The following is a 17,468-nucleotide window of genomic DNA, read 5'->3' as shown; positions in this document are numbered from 1 at the left end:
CTGTGAGGAGGATGGTGTAGAACTACAAAAGGACACAGACAAGTTTGTAAAATGGGCGGATAGGTGGTAGATGAAGTTCAATGCAGAGAAATGTGAAGTGATTCATTTTGGTAGGAAGAACATGGAGACACAATTTAAATAAAGGGTACAATTCTAAAGCGGGTGCAGGAGCAGAGGGACCTGTATATGTGTATAAGTCATTGAAGGTGGCAGGACAAGTTGAGAGAGCAGTTAATAAAGCATACAGTATCCTGGGCTTTATTAATAGGGGCACAGAGTGCAAGAGCAAGGAAGTTATGTTGAACTTATATAAAACACTAGTTCAGCCTCAGCTGGAGTATTACGTCCAGTTCTGGGCGCCACACTTTAGGAAAGATGTGAGGGCATTGGAGAGAGTGGAGAAAAGATTCACGAGAATGGTTCCAGGGGTGAAGAACTCCAGTTATGAAGATAGATTGGAGAAATTGGGACTGTTTTCCTTAAAGAGAAGGCTAAGAGGTGATTTGATAGAGTTATTCAAAATCATGGAGTCTGGACAGAGCGGAGAGGCAGAAACTGTTCCCACTCGTGAAAGAATCAAGATCGAGAGGGCACAAATTTAAAGTAATGAGTAAGAGAAGCAAAAGCAACATGAGGAAAAACTTATTCATGCAGCGAGTGATTAAGGTCTGGAATGCACTGCATGTGCGGTGGAGGCAGGCTGAATTGAAGCAATCAAAAGGGAATGAGACTGTTATAATGAAAAGAAGAATGTGCAGGGTTATGGGGAGAAAGAGGGGAATAGCACTTAATGAATTGCTCGTTTGAAGAGCCAGTGCAGACACGATGGGCCAAATGGCCTCTTCCTGCGCTGTAACAATTCTGTGATTCTGTGAATTTAGTATATTATATTCACTGCTCATGATGCAGTCTTCTCTACACTGGAGAAACCAACACAGACTGGGTACCACTTTGCAGAACACCTGCATTCAGTCAGCAAGTGTGACTTCCAAGCTTCCAGTCCTCTTTCATTTTAATTCTCCACCACACTCCCACTCTATCACCAGCCTCCTACACTGTTCCAATGAGTTCAAAGTAAATTCAAGGAACAGCACCTCATCTTTCAATTAGGCACTTTATAGCTTTCCACCCTATAACAGATCATCTATGTTCTTTCCACTCGCACCACCTTTCGCGGCCTCTGTACTTGTTTAATATCAATTACATGGCTAATTTTTCCCAGTCTGACGAACGGTCATCGACTTGAAATGTCAACTCTGTTTCTCTCTCCACAGATGCCGCCAGATCTACTAAGTATTTCCAGAAATTTCTGTTTTTAATAAAATGCTCATGTTACTCAAATTGAGAAACTATACAAATATAAAATGTAAGGCTATTCTCCTGTATAACTGGGTGAAAAATTAGCCCTCGACACATTACAGAATTCAAACTCTTGTGCATTCACAAATGCAGGACATATTTCATCCCATAAAATGGTTATATGCACGAGCATGTTGGGTACAACACAAAACAGAGTCTGTGTCATCAATATTGAACAGTAAATGTGAAAGCATGGTACCACATTGTCAGTCACATTATAGGACTCAAAAGAAACAGCATTCACTACTAAAGGATGACAATTATATCAAACTTGATTTAGTTAATTAATTGAATATTATAATTTCAATTACAACCACTGCAGTGTTATGAAAATGTAGAATATTACTCCAAGTATTAAAAATCTGTAATCAGATTTTTCACCAAACTTTGAAGATTTGGCAGCAAAACTGTAAATCTAAGGGGAAAAAAACTGATAAAAAAGGTTTTGAATAGCCTAATCCCCAACCATAGTAAAAGGCTGAATCAATTGCTCGATGGAAACTATGATAATCTTGAGCTTAGAACATTACATCCTCCTCTGGGTGCTGATCTCCAAAAAGTGGCATTAGATGAACAAGAATGACTCCAGATATTCATTGAGTGATAACACAGTTAAGAAGAGTATTGAAATTCAGAATAAAAGACTTTTCTGGGAGTGGAAGACAGGATTCAGCAGTTAAAAAATCCAAAACCAAGGGAACATGACAGAAGCTTCATAAACTATAATTGAAAGAGGCAGGAGTTGGTGAACTTGAGGGATCATAGGATAAACACCCAACTCATGGAATAAAACAGCACTTTGAGATCACTATTTGATAGTGATTGAAGTAGGAACCCAATTCAATTTCCCCTCCAGAGGCCAGGGAGTGCTGGGGTCAACTATAGGTACCCAACAATGGCATTGGTTGAGATCAGCAAATGATATATCACCTCATACGATATCTAAACAGGACAGATGAATAATTCCAGTTATATTTGACTGGATTCAGACAAAGCATATGATGATCAGAAATGGCTCCCTGATGCATCAGGTTAGAGGACTAGATCATAACAAAAAGAGAGGTTACTCTCATTCTTTATCTTAAATTTCACCCAAATCAATTCAATGCTATTTTGACTCGAGATATAATGGGTTGAATTGAATACTATACCTGTTACAGGTGTGCTGTGGTTTGAAACGTTCTCTGTTGTGACTGACCGACTGATCTCAGGTGTTGGCTGCTGAAGAGTGCTCTGCTGTTCTACTAACTTGACTGCAGCTAGTGCATCAGGAGGAAAGTTCTGCATATCCACAGACACCAGGCAAACAAGCTGATCTGAAAATTAAAAAAGGACCCATTGTGCATTAAATCAAACTAGTTATGTATAAATTAGAACTCATCTAATAATATTACTACTCCTGCAATCACTAAGTACTCTCTGTACAAGTGTACTGTTGAGACTAACAGCTGCAGCAAGCAGATGGGGGAAGAATTTGAACAGTATTTTCCTGATTTCCTGCTGTAAATTCAGTAGAAACCCAAAAGAGACTAGTTCTTTACACTTTTCCCCCAGGGTTTCTGCCAAAGTTATGGCAGGCAATTGGGAGACGCCTGTGGAAATTCCAGATAATGGCATTTAAGGCAATGTTCACAATGCACTACAAATCTGGTGTTGTTCCTTACATTTTACTCTGCTACATAAAGTAGAACTCGATTTAGATTTTTTTTTGCTGTCGGGATATGAGCGCTTCTGGCAAGGCCAGCATTTATTGCCCATCCCTAATTGCCCTTGAATTGAGGGGCTCGTTAGGCCATTTCAGAGGGCAGTTTCGAGTCAAGTACATTGCTGAGAGTCTGGAGTCACATGTAGGCCAGACCAGGTAAGGATGGCAGATTTCCTCCCCTGAAAAGCATTAGTGAACCAGATGGGTTTTTACGACAATCCAATATTTGCATTATTATTAATGAGACTAGCATTTTACTATAGATTTATTAATTGAGTGAATTGAAATTCCCCCAGCTGCCATGGTGGGATTTGAACTTATGTTTCCGGAGCATTAGTCCTGGCCTCAGGATTACATTCCCACTATGCTTTGGGAAGATGGTGGCATAGTGGCAATGTCACTGAACTAGTAATCCAGAGGCCCAGGCTAATGCCCTGGAAACTTGTGTTTCAATCCCACCATGGTAGCTGGTGGAATTTAAATTCAATTAATTAATACAAATTCGGAATTGAAAGCTAATCTCAGTTTCATGGCACCGTTACTATCAATTGTTGTAAAAACCCATCTAGTTTTTTAATGCCCTATCGGGAAGGAAATCTGCAGTCCTTACCTGGTATGGCCTAACTGTGACTCCAGATTGACAGCAATGTGGTTGACTCTTAACTGCCCTCTGAAATAGCCTAGCAAGCCACTCAGATGTCAAGGGCAATTAGGGATGGGCAACAAATGTTGGCTTTACCAGCAATGCCCACATTCCATGAAAGAATTTTTTAAAAATGCTACCATTCCCCTGCACAAGAATCCATTTAAAATCCTTTTAATAGTTTCTACAATATAAATTCTATATGGCAGTTAAAGAAATGATGATCCTCACGACTGGATTTTCTAATTCAGCAAAAAATATTTTTCCTGATTATTCCTAAATAATCAGCACCTGCAATGCATTCAAACAAGTAATGCACTGATGTTTGCAGCTATTTTAACACATTTTAGCTTGCGCTTTTATTTGCTCATTGAATTTTTCTGCACTTTCATTCTTTCTTTTCATCTGCTGGTTTTTAAACTTCTCTATGCTCTTCCCATGTCTCTTATTCACTGAATGTTCCACAATTGAAATTCCTCCTTTCTACACAAATTAGGCATCAAAATGCAATACAAACAATCTAGTGGTCCAGATTTCAAAAAGGTATGTTCCCTCATGGAAACCTAGATCTTACAAAAGGTCATGGAATAATCTGCAACTTCTGAAACACCCACAGTTGTATGGAAATAAAACCAGGGGCAGAGCATGAACTGCTTCTTAATCTAACAATGATACAAAAATGCACTTTTATTAATGTGCACAATTTCGATAAAAAAGATATCAGCTTATCAAAATCCTAGTGACATTCTGTGTAACGAAAAAGCAAGCATCAGCCAAAATCCTAAAATCTTCACTCACCGATACTTCTCTCCACTTTGATGATCTTGGTGCATGTCACCTCTCCCAGACTCGACAGCATATACAGAGCTTCCAGACTTGCCAATAACAGCAAGATATCTTGAAGAGATAAATGATTCACAATCTCTCGATAGGATTCCTGTTCCACACATTCACAGATAATATCTACATTCTCCTCAATTTTACAAAGATTAGCCAAGATTTCCATTCCTAGAACCAAGATAAAAAAAACCTTTTAATGCAGAACTTGGAAAGAGATTCACATCACAGAAATAGAAGGACAAGACGAGAAAGGGATAAAACAATGAACCATACAATGAAAACTAAACAATAGTTGTGCTATTGCAAACTCAAGGCATTGCCAGAGGTAAACTGAAATATTAACAGAAAATGCTAGAAATACTCAGGAGGTTAGGCAACATCTGTGGAGAGAGAAACAAGAGTTGACATTTCAAGGTCTGTGACCTTTGGTCAGACCCAAACCTGAAACGTCAACTCTTTTTTTTTCTCCACAGATGCTCCCTGACCTGCTGAGTATTTTAAATTATTTATATATAGGTTTGATCCAGTCAATAAATGTTGGTTCTCACCAAAGCAGTTTACTCAGAATTCCTGCTTGATGGCCCATATGTGAGCATGCATACACACCTCGCTACTTTATTTTTCAGCTAGAAATTGCCTTGGTTTAAGCAAGCACCTGCTTTCCTGCATTTGATTCCTCAATTTTGATAACGACTGCCCCCCCACCCCCCAATTAATTCAACAAATTTTAATTGTAAAGCCAATTCTAATGCAAGCCTTAAAAAGCAATCACATCAATAGGAAAAAGCTTTACTTTCCCATTTTCAACACTGTTTAAATTCTAATTCTATCCTTTTCCTTGTTCTACTTTTAAACTAATTTTGCCACCTTTAGGTCCCATGTGCCACATCTCCCAGAGTTTGAGCACTGAGGAACCAGCAGGTCTGAACACCAATTCTGCTGCATTTGCAGCACTGACAGCAACAATGTATCATTTTCTATGGGGTCAATAATGTAGCCCGCAGACCTTTAGATGTTGGAGTTATATATCTGCGGGTGTGGATGTCAGAGGTCTACTACATATCTGATGCAGTGAGCAGAGTGCAATGCAGCTGGGATGCGTCTAGTGCACTAGGCGCGAGCTGAACCACAAACCTCGTTAAGGATCCAAATCCCATGCAAATTAGCAGGCCTCCCCACATCAGATCTGGAGCCTACAAGGCACTCCAGAGGGCAAGCGCCTACAAGGCAGACAATAAGTGCCCGTTGTAAACGACACTTCTAGTCGGACCATAAAGACTAATTGGTAAAGGGCTATCCTACCTTGCTAGTTCTTCTTTGCCTCCAGGTGGCCAAATCTTGTAAGACAACTTAGGCACCCAACATTAATAAGAAATTGAGGCATTTTATAGTCAATCCGTAGTCTTTCATTGGTCAGTGGCCAGCGACTTTCTGGATCAAGGCACGATGTGTTCAGTGCTTTACACGCTTTACAGCAAGAGTGCCAATGAAATAAGTCGATGAGATAGATGCCCTCGTGATACTGGGCTCAGTGGGCCCAGCACTTCAGGAGCAGCGGTCCTGGTGGCTCTGTGCCAGGGTCTTCCAGGTCCATTTAATATCTGAATCTAAAAACCATGCAAGATGTGTAATAAAGCCAAAGGTATTAAACTCTTGTTTTAATCTGCACCTGCAGTGCTGAGAACAGCTGGAGGATGCACCCTGTTGAATGACCGATAAACAAGTGAAATATTAGATAATCAGGAATTCTTATATCAAGGAAGGAGAAATGACAGGGGATCGGCAAACAGAGATAGCAATATACTAGAGATGGAAAAATGCATCCCCGCCTTTCAAACCCATCCCTTAAGTTGACATGAAACTGTAACATATCATTTAGACTTGTGAAAGTTTTGCAGGACATTTCTCCCATTTTTTCTAGACAATCAAAACTGAAGATCCTTAAAAAAGTCTAATTTTTATGTTAAATCATGCTGCGTTCAGTAAAAATGGGATCCAACCAGCAAGGATTATTTGACCAAATTCAGACCCACCTCCCTTCTGTGCAGATTAGCATTTACTAGAAGAGAATATGGAACAAATAAAGAAAAAAAGACTTGCATTTCTATAGTGCTTTTCACGATCACAGGACATCTCAAAGTGCTTTACAGCCAATGAAGTACTTTTGAAATGTAGCCACTGTTGCAATGCAAGAAACGTGGCAGCCAATTTGTGCACAGCAAGCCCCCACAAACATCAATGAGATGATGACCAAATACTATGTTTTGTGATTTTGATTGAGGGATAAATATTGGCCAGGACAACGAAAATAACTCCCCTGCTCTTCTTCAAAATATTGCTATGGCATCTTTTACATCCAACTGAAAGGGCAGTCAGGGTCTAGATTTAACATCTCATTCTAAAGGCAGCACCTCCAACAGTGCAGCACTTCCTCAGTAGTGCAATGGAGTGTCAGCCTTGATTTTATGTGCTCAAGTCCTAGTGACACTTTAACCCCCAACCTTCTGATTCAGAGATGAACGTGCCATAAAATGAGCCATGGCTGACACACTGACACAAATGTCAGAGTTAATTGTAGAAAAAGAATTGGTTCTGAAAAAAATTAGTAGAGCTAAAAATGAATAACTGTCATGATTGCATGCACCTTAGGCTGTGAAAGAAATGAGAGGAGCTACAGGATTAGTTTTCCAATCCTTTTTAAATATGCAAACTGTGCTATGGAACTGGGAATAGCCAATGCAACATCTTTGTTCAAGGAGAAAGAGAAGGATAAAGAGAAGGTAACTATAGATAGTTAGGGCTAGATTTTGTGGAGGAAGTGAGTCTCCCGGCACCAGGCCAAACAGGTGGCGGGAATCCCACCTCAGCCTTTGCGTGCTCCCCCGGAGCGATCCTCTGGTGTTCTGCAGCCCATGTGTCCTGCGCCAGGGCCACCATCCCTAAAAAGATAGTTATCCCGCCTCCAAGAGCTGCCGGCAGCTCAGCAGTATTGGCATTGCCACCGGGAACAGTGGCCACTTCTGGTACTGTAGAGGCCTTGGACCCAGGCCCAGCGCTGGAACCCTGGACGTCAGGTAAGTGAGCCAGGGTCGTCGGGGCCGGTCCAGAAGGCTTCGGCAAGGATGGGTGTGAAGTTCAGGGTGGGCGGGCATGGAGTTGTAGGTTTTGCCAGCAGGGGTCCTCCGTGGGCCACAGATTGCCCACGAACCTTCCCATGTGGTTAGATCCCAGCGGAAGTGGGAAGAGGCCCTCAAGTGGCCATTGATAATAAGTGGCGCAGCATGTGATCAAGTTCTGGCACACTCCACCTACATCGAAAATGGCTTCCAAATAAACCTGAAGGTAGGCATAGTGCTACTGGACCTCACAGCTGCCTATGTTAACAGTGTGGCACATTGGTCTGATCCTAAAGCTGCCCAGAGTGCTTCCAAGCTGGGTCAGGACAGTTGTTGAAACACTCCTTCGCAACACAAGATTCAGAGTCCACTTTGGACAAGTGTATGGAGAAGACTGGCCAACAGACTAATCAGCCCTAACGCTGTTCAACATATGTACAAATGACCTGCCAACAACCACATCTCGCAAGTTCATCTACACTGATGACATCTGTTGTGCCACCCAAACTCCATCATTCTGCACCCTGGACCAGATCCTTAACGAAGATGTTACAAAGTTGACGGACTACTGCAGCACATGGCATCTTTCAGTGAACCCCTCGAAAACCATATCCAGTGCATTCCACCGCCACAATGCCAGTGCCAAAACAAAATCGCGTATGTACATGGATGGTCAGAGACTAAAGCATGATCCCAACCCAACATACTTGGGAGTGACTCTGGATAAGACTTTGTCCTTCTAAAAGCATCTGAAGAAAACAGCAACAAAGGTCAAAACCAGAAACAACCTATTGACCAAACTTGCTGGATCTACGTGAGGCATTGCTGCCACACCACTCCGGCCTCAGCGCCATCATACTCAGCAGCAGAGTACTGTGCACATGGCTGGCATAGGTCATCACACACACATCTTGTTGATACTCTACTGAATGTAGCAATGCGTATAATAACTGGAACCCTCTGCTCAAAACCCCTCCCTTGGCTTCCTGTCCTTGCAAACATCTCTCACCCACACATCCGCCATCTGACGAAAACCCACAAGCTGGTTGAAATCATCTATGCTGAACCTCATTTACCACTCCAAAATGACACGTTCAATCCATCTACTGCCCGTTTTCCATCTCAACGCCCCATACAGAGCAACCATCCTGAGCAAGATCTACCAGCAGACACCCTTTGGATCAAGGAATGGGAAACATGGAAAGTCACTAACAAATTCTTTGTGACAAACCCCATCTGTCGAATGGCAGGCTTTGAACTACCATGGCGAGAGTGGTCCTTACTAAACAGGTCCAGGACAAGCCAGGGCCCCTGCGCAACCAACCTCCACTGCTGGGGCCTCAGTACAAAGCCCTCGCATATTTGTGGAGAGACACAAACAATGCTGCACATTACCGAGGAGTGTCCTCTCCACAGACTATGTGGTGGACTAATCACCTTAAATTCAGCAAATGAGGAGGCTATTGCTCGACTCTGGGGATTTGCATTTGCTGAATAATGAAATAGGCCACTTAAAAACCTCAATTGCCTCTGGACGGGAAGGCTGTCGCTGGCAAAAATCGCTTGGCAACAGGCCCTCCACCACCGCCCCCCACCCCCCTCCTCCGACCCCACTCAGGGGGACCCATAAAGTCCAGCCCTGAGTCAAACCTCAACAAAAACAGAAAATGTCAGATACACTCACTTGGCATCTGTGGAAAGAATGGGATAAGGTTTTTGTATTAACTCCTCTGTTCTATCCTTTGTTGACCATTTCCCATATTTTATGTTTTGCTTTCAGATACCCCTCAGTTACAGTTTTTTGCTTTTTATTTGCAGCAGGAAAACTCTGAAAATCCATAATTTCAGATAAAATTAGCACACATTTAGAAATTCATCAGGTAATCAAGAGAAACAACTACCTGCAAGAGCCCATTCTAGTCATGCACCATCCTGGCATGCAAATATATTGCCATTCCTACATCATCACCAGGTCAAAATCCTGGGAACTCCCTCCTGAACAACATTGTGGGAGTACCTACATCATACACACTGCATCGATTCAAGGAGACTGCTCACCCAACACCTTCTCAAGGGCAATTAGGGATGGGCAATAAATGATGGCTTTGCCAGTGATGCCTACATCCCAAGAATGAATTTTTTAGAAAAAAATGCCCGCGGAGTAAATCAAGTTAAAAGCAAGTCATGTTTGACAAATTGAACAATTTTTTTTTTGAAGAAACTGATTGATTAGATAAAGGGAATGCATTAGATTTTAAGAAGGTGTTCGATAGGGTGTTTCACAAAAGGCTTCTTGAAAAATAAAATTAAGTGGAAATGTAGTAGCATGGATAAATAGTTGGTTGACGGATATAAAACAAAAGGATGTTGCACAGAATGAAACAGAGTTGACAATAGTACACCCCTGAAGTCAGTGTTTGGTTCACATTTGTTCTTGGTAGTGGTGTCAGCTGTGGTTCAGTTAGTAGCACTCATACCTCTGAGCCAGAAGGTAGTGTGTTCAAAGTTCCACTCCAGAGACTTCTTCATACCTCAGTGCACTACTGAGGGAGAGCTGCACTGTTGGAGACATCATCTTTTGGATGAGATGTAAACTGAGGTCCCATCTGCCTTCTCAGGTGAACATAAAAAGATCCCATGGCACTACTCGAAGAGAAGCAGGACATGTCTCCCTGTGTTTGCTATAACAGGGATTACAATTTAGAAATACTTCATTGGCTATTAAGCACCTTGGGCTGAATTTTGAGCTTGCTGCCGAACTTGGCGGTAAGCTTCAAAGATGGCGGGGCGAACATGCGGGATTTACTCCGCGGAGCCGCTGCGATATTGTACCCGGAAGCTCATTTACATGGCTGGGATGGCCCACCCCCCCACCCCAATGATGCGTAGGGGCGGGCGTTCTGTCCCTGGCCAGGGCGGCTGGCACCAGCGCCATTTTTAAAAGGGTTTCCAGCCCTTCGCTGTAATTTGAATTTTTAAAGAAACCGGATTATTAAAAAAAACTGAATAAAATTATCGCGACCCTCTCCCACAACCCCCCCAATGACCTTAAAATGTATTACTTGCCCTCTCCCCACCTAAAAAAAAAAAACTTACCTTGCGATCCCAACCTTCCCCCACCAAAGTTAATAAAATATGGACTTTACCTCTTCCCACCACCCCCTAGACCAATCTAAAATGATTGACCCTGCTCTTCCCGACTTGAAAACTTACCTCCTCCCCCACTCCCGACTAGTGTTCCGCCATACTTCACTGGTGCGACGAGGTAAATAATTATTCGTTTACTAGCATTCATAAACATATTTAAATTTCAGCCCCATCGCTGAGCGGCCGCCATGAGGTCTCGTTGCCGGTGGGGTGTGGCCTTCCCGGCATCAAGGCCCATGGCGGGCCTCTACCGGAGGTATTTTCCAGGCCCCCTTGCCACGACCTGCGACGTCGGTGGGTGGGGGGCCAGTAAAATCCAGCCCCTTGTGTCATCCTGAGGACATGAAAGGAACCATACAAATGTTAGTTCTTTCTTTGTTCTTGGTATATCTGAAAGATTTCGACTTAGGTATAGGGAACATAATCTTGTAATTTGCCTGTAATACAAAAGATGAGAAGTTTGGCAAACATTGAGGAGGATTGTAAAAGATAAGAGGAAGACAGACAGATTAGTGGTGGCATATTGGTATTGTCACTGGACTAGTAACAGAGACCCTGGGTATTGCTCTGGGGACATGGGTTCGAATCCCACCATCACAGAAGGTGGAATTTGAATTCAATTAATAAATCTGGAATTAAAAGCTAGTCTAATGATGACCATGAAACCACCTGACATCGACCTAGGCACTGGAAATGACAATGGCAAACCCAGCCCTGTCGACCCTGCAAAGTCCTCCTTACTAACATCTGGGGGCTTGTGCCAAAGTTGGGAGAGCTGTCCAACAGACTAGTCAAGCAGCAGCCTGACATAGTCATACTCACGGAATCATACCTTACAGACAATGTCCCAGACACTGCCATCACCATCGCCGGGTAGGCCCTGTCCTGCTGGCAGGACAGACCCACCACAAAGCCTGGCTCAGGTTTAAAATTAAAACCCAACCCGAGCCCGACCCGACCCCTTTAATTTTTTTTCGCGCCCGACCCGACACGAATCTCCTTCACCTGCCCCGGCAGCAAGCTATTACTGCAGCTGGAGTTCTGGGGAACCATGTGTAAGCCTGATCCCGTGACTTCCCGGAAGCAGTGTCCAGCCCGCCCCGACTGTGAATGCTGGACTCGGAATTTCGACCCGACCTGGACACGTGTTGTCGGGTTTGGGTTGGTTAGCCAGGCTTTAACCCATCAGAGGTGACGGCACAGTGGTATACTGTCGGGAGGGAGTTGCCCTGGGAATCCTCAACATCGACTCCGAACTCCATGAAGTCTCATAGCATCAGATCGAACATGGGCAAGGAAACCTCCTGCTGATTACCACCTACCGCCCTCCTCAGCTGATGAATCAATACTCCTCCATGTTGAACACCACTTGGAGGAAGTACGGAGGGTGGCAAGGGCGCAGAATGTACTCTGGGTGGGGACTTCACTGTCCGGGGGTGGCTCAGTAGCACCACTAGTGACCAAGCGGGCAGAGTCCTAAAGGACATAGCTGCTAGACTATGTCTGCGGCAGGTGGTGAGGGAACCAACAAGAGGGATAAACATACTTGACTCGTCTCACCAATCTGCCTGTCCATGACATTATTGGTAGAAGTGACCACCGCACAGTCCTTGTAGAGAAGTGCTGTCTTCACATTGAAGATACCCTCCATCGTGTTGTGCGGCACTACCGCCGTGCTAAATGGGATAGATTTCGAACATATCTAGCAATGCAAAACTGGCATCCATGAGCCCCTGTGGGCCATCAGCAGCAGAATTGTACTCAACCACAATCCGTAACCTCATGGCCCAGCATATCCCCCACTCTACCATTACCAGCAAGCCGGGAGATCAACCCTGGTTCAATGAAGAGTGCAGGAGGGCATGCCAGGAACAGCACGAAGCATACCTCAAAATGAGGTGTCAACCTGCTGAAGTTACAACCCAGGACTACTTGTGTAACAAACAGCGTAAGCACCATGTGATAAACAGAGCTAAATGATCCCACAACCAACTGATCAGATCTAAGCTCTGCAATCCTGCCACATCCAGTCGTGAATGGTGGTGGACAATCAAACAACTGACTGGAGGAGGTGACTCCACAAATATCCACATCCTCAATGATGGGGGAGCTCAGCCCAGCACATCAGTGCAAAAGATAAGGCTGAAGCATTTGCAACAATCTTCAGCCAGATGTGCCAAGCGGATGATCCATCTTGGCCTCCTCCTGAAGTCCCCAGCATCCCAGATGTCAGCCTTCAGCCAATTCGATTCACTCCACGTGATGTCAAGAAATGACTGAAGGCACAGGATACTGCAAAGGCTATGGGTCCTGTCAACATTCTGGCAACAATATTGAAGACCTGCACTCCAGAACTTGCCCCTAACCAAACTGATTCAGTATAGCTGCAACACTGGCATCTATCCGGTAATGTGGAAAATTGCCCAGTTATGTCCTGCAAGCGGTGCTGTTTGCTCAGTGACACTCAGTTTGGGTTCTGCCAGGGCCACTCAGCTCCTGACCTCATTACAGCCTTGATTCAAACATGAACTAAACAGCTGAACTTCAGCGGTGAGCTGAGAGTGACTGCCCTTGACATCAAGGCAGCATTTGACCGGGTATGGCATCAAGGATCCCTAGCAAAACTGGAGTCAATGGGAATCAGGGGAAAGCTCTCTGCTGGTTGGAGTCATAGCTAGATCAAAGGATGTGGTTGTTGGAGGTCAATCATCTTAGCTCCAGGATATCACTGCAGGAATTCCTCAGGCCCAACCATCTTCAGCTGCTTCATCAATGACCTTCCCTCCATCATAAGGTCAGAAGTGGGGATGTTCGCTGATGGTTGCACAATGTTCAGCACCATTCGTGATTCCTCAGATACTGAAGCAGTCCATGTAGAAATGTAGCAAGACCTGGACAATATCCAGGCTTCGGCTGATAAGTGGCAAGTAACATTCGCGCCAAACAAGTGCTGGGCAATGACTATCTCAAAGAGAGAATCTCACCATCTCACCTTGACATTCAATGGCATTACGATTGCTGAATCCCCCGCTATCAACATCCTGGGGATTACCATTGACCAGAATCTGAACTGGAGTAGCCATATAAATACCGTGGCTACAAGAGCAGGTCAGAGGCTAGGAATCCTGAGGCGAGTAACTCACCTCCTGACTCCCAAAAGCCTGTCCACCATCTACAAGGCACAAAAGTCAGGAGTGTGATGGAATACTCCACTTGCCTGGATGGGTGCGGATCCAACAACAGTCAAGGAGCTCGACACCATCCAGGACAAGCAGCCTGTTTGATTGGCACCCCATCTACAAACATTCACTCCCTCCACCACCGAAGTACAGTGGCAACAGTATGTACTGCAGCAATGCACCAAGGCTCCTTAAACAATATCTTCCAAACATGCAACCTCTACCACCTAGAAGGACAAGGGCAGCATGGGAACAGCACCACCTGCAAGTTCCCCTCCAAGCCACACACCATCCTGACTTGCAACTATATGGCTGTTCCTTCACTGTCGCTGGGTCAAAATCCTGAACTCCCTTCCTAACAGCACTGTTGTGTACCTACACCCCATGGACTGCAGCGGTTCAAGGCGGCAGCTCACCATCACCTTCTCACGGACAATTAAGGATGGGCAATAAATGCTGGCTTAGCCAGCGATGCCCGTATCCCATGAACACATTTTAAAAAATGGGTAAACAGGTAAAAGATACAGTTCACGCATCGACGGTAATATATTTTCATGAGAAAAGCAAGGATCGGGAGTGTACAGTTAATAGGATGCTGAAGGAAATGGTTTAAGAGTCTGAATACCCAATTCCCTAAAAAAAAAAGTACATGTCCAAGTAGATAAAACCATAAAAAAGGCAAAAGGTATTTTACGAACATACGAATTAGGAGGAGTAGGTCATTCGGTCCCTTCGAGTCTGCTCCGCAATTTAATAAGACCATGGCTGATCTGAATGTGGCCTCAACTCCACTTTCCCGCCTACCCGATACCCTTTAACTCCCTTGTTAGTCAAGAATTTATCTACTTCTGCCTTAAAAATATTCAATGACCCTGCCTCCACTGCTCTCTGGGGAAAAGAGCTCCACAGACTCAACCCTGAGAGAAAAAATTTCTCCTCATCTCAGTGTTAAATGGACAACCCCTTATTTTTAAACTGTGTCCCCTAGTTCCAGACTCTCCCACAAGGGGAAACATCCTTTCAGCATCCACCCTGTCAAGTCCCCTCAGGATCTTAAGTTTCAATAAGATCACCTCTCATTCTTCTAAACTCCAATGGATACAGGTCCAACCTTTCTTCATTAGATAACCACCCCATCCCAGGAATCAGTCGAGTGAACCTTCTTTGAACTGCCTCTAATGCATTTATATCCGTTATTAAATAAGGAGACCAAAACTGTACACAGTACTCCAGATGTGGTCTCACCAATATCCTATACAATTGTAGCAAAACATCCCTACTTTTATATTCCATTCCCCAGCAATAAAACAACATTCCATTCGCCTTCCTAATCACTTGCTGTATCTGCATACCCACCTTTTGTGATTCATGTACCAGGACATCCCTCTGTACCTCAGAGTTCTGCAATCTCTCTCCATTTAAATAATATGCTGCTTTACTATTCTTCCTGCCGAAATGGATAAGTTCACATTTTCTCCACATTAAACTCCATTTGCCAATTTTTTGCCCACTCACTTAACTATATCCCTTTGCAGACTCCTTATGTCCTCCTCACAACTAACTTTCCTGCCTATCTTTGTGTCATCAACAAATTTAGCAACCATTCGGTCCCTTCATCCAAGACCTTGATTTAAATTGTAAATAGTTGAGGTCTCAGCACTGATCCTGTGGCACTTCACTCATCACATCTTGCCAACCCGAAAATGACCCATTTATGCCTCCACTCATTTTCCTGTTAGATAACCAATCCTTTATCCATGCTAATATGTTACCCCCAAAGCCATGAGTTCTTATTTTGCTTAGTAGCCTTTGGTGCGGCACCTTGTTAAATGCCTTCTGGAAATCTGAGCATAGCACATCCACAGGTTCCCCTTAATCCATTGTTTGTTACTTCAAAGAACTCCAATAAATAGTCAAACATGATTTCCCTTTCATAAAACCATGTTGACTCTGCCTGATTACATTGAGATTTTCTAAGTGCCCCGCTGTAACCTCCTTAATAATAGATTCCAGTTTTTAAGATTAATTTTTGTTAGGTAAAGGATTCAAGGGATATGGAGCTATGAATTGAGGTACAGGCCAGCCATTGTCTAATTGAACAGTGAAGCAGGCTGAACGCCATATCATGTTCCTATAAATAAATGCTAGAGTACAAGAGTGAAGTAGTATTGAAAAATATATACAAAACATTGGTTAACCCACATCAGGACTGCATCAGTTTTGGGCATCCCATTATAGAAAGGGGACTAAAACCATTGACAGCATATAGTGTAGACGCACCAGGATGATGTAAAGAATGAGAAACTATAGGTAAGAAGAAAAATTTGGGAACAACCATTTTCATTAATGCAGAGATTTAACAGAAATGTTTAAAATTATCATGAGTTTTGAAAGTGTGTAGGGGACGACTACATCCTTTGGTTGGGGAGTCACAGACGAGGAATCATCAATTTAAATTGTCACTACATAACTACTGAGAGATTCGTAGAAATCTCTATACACAGGATTGTTGGAACAGGGGATGATTTAGCACTGAGAGTGGTTAAGGCAGAGATCAGTGCACCTTTTAATCACAGAGAAATCACAGAATTGTTACAGTACAGAAGGAGGTCATTTGGCTCATCATGTCCACACCGGCTCTCTTAAAGAGCAATTCACTCAGTTCCATTCCCCTGCATTCTCCCTGTAACCCTGACATTCTTCCTTTCATTATAACAATCTAATTCACTTTTGAATGCTTCAATTGAACCTGCCTCCACCACACTCTCAGGCAGTGCACTCCAGACCTTAACCACTCACTGTGTGAAAAGGTTTTTCCTCATGTCACTCTTAAGGGAAATACTGGATAAATATTTGAAGCAGAGAAAAGTACAAGGTTATAGGGAGAGTATGGAATAGTAGGATTAGTTTTGGATTGCTCTAGCTCAGAATTGGCACAGACACTATGGGCCTGATGACTGTCTTCATCTTGTAAACCTTTATGTAAGGATTCTATGTCATTTTGAGTAAACTATTAACCAATTTATATGTCACTACTTTAAAAAAAAATAAACTTCCCATAATCTTCTGCCAAATTCTCAAAACAAAAGATAATACATGAAAGATACTGTTCAAAACAATAGTTCTTCATTTTTAACAGATATATCTAAGATTATTAGGTTACTAAAAGTTACTAACCAGTATTTTAATTATTAAAATCCAACTATTATAAACTAACAATGAACTTATCATAAACTAACATTTAGCTTTGTTGAACCCTTTTTTGTATATGGTAAAGTGGAAAAACTTAGGAAATAGGGCACAGTATGGACAAGATGTCAAGGCAGAGGGATTCTGGGAGATTATGTCAAGTCTTAAAATGCTTACTCATAGCAAAAGGCTGAGAACTTGAGAGCAGACAGTGTAAACAGCTTGTGTAGATTTGACTCATAGTGAAAAAGGTATCCTCGAAATGTAAAAGCATTGAGATAAGGTAGTCA

The 17,468-nt window shown here is 43.1% G+C and overlaps 1 protein-coding gene across 1 annotated transcript in view; it reads right to left on the bottom strand.

Moving 5' to 3' along the window:
- Positions 1-17,468, bottom strand: part of LOC137383793 (AT-rich interactive domain-containing protein 2-like) — a 312,689-nt gene that overhangs the window by 88,920 nt on the left and 206,301 nt on the right. The window contains exons 10-11 of the mRNA XM_068057005.1: positions 4,506-4,715; positions 2,511-2,675 (exon numbers count right to left, since the gene is read on the bottom strand). Of these exons, the coding sequence (XP_067913106.1) occupies positions 2,511-2,675; positions 4,506-4,715 (375 nt within the window). The remainder of the gene's footprint in view (positions 1-2,510; positions 2,676-4,505; positions 4,716-17,468) is intronic.

This window comes from Heterodontus francisci, chromosome 25 (genome assembly GCF_036365525.1).
Source record: "Heterodontus francisci isolate sHetFra1 chromosome 25, sHetFra1.hap1, whole genome shotgun sequence".
Taxonomy (NCBI): Eukaryota; Metazoa; Chordata; class Chondrichthyes; order Heterodontiformes; family Heterodontidae; genus Heterodontus; species Heterodontus francisci.
This window is presented reverse-complemented; position numbering and strand designations above follow the sequence as displayed.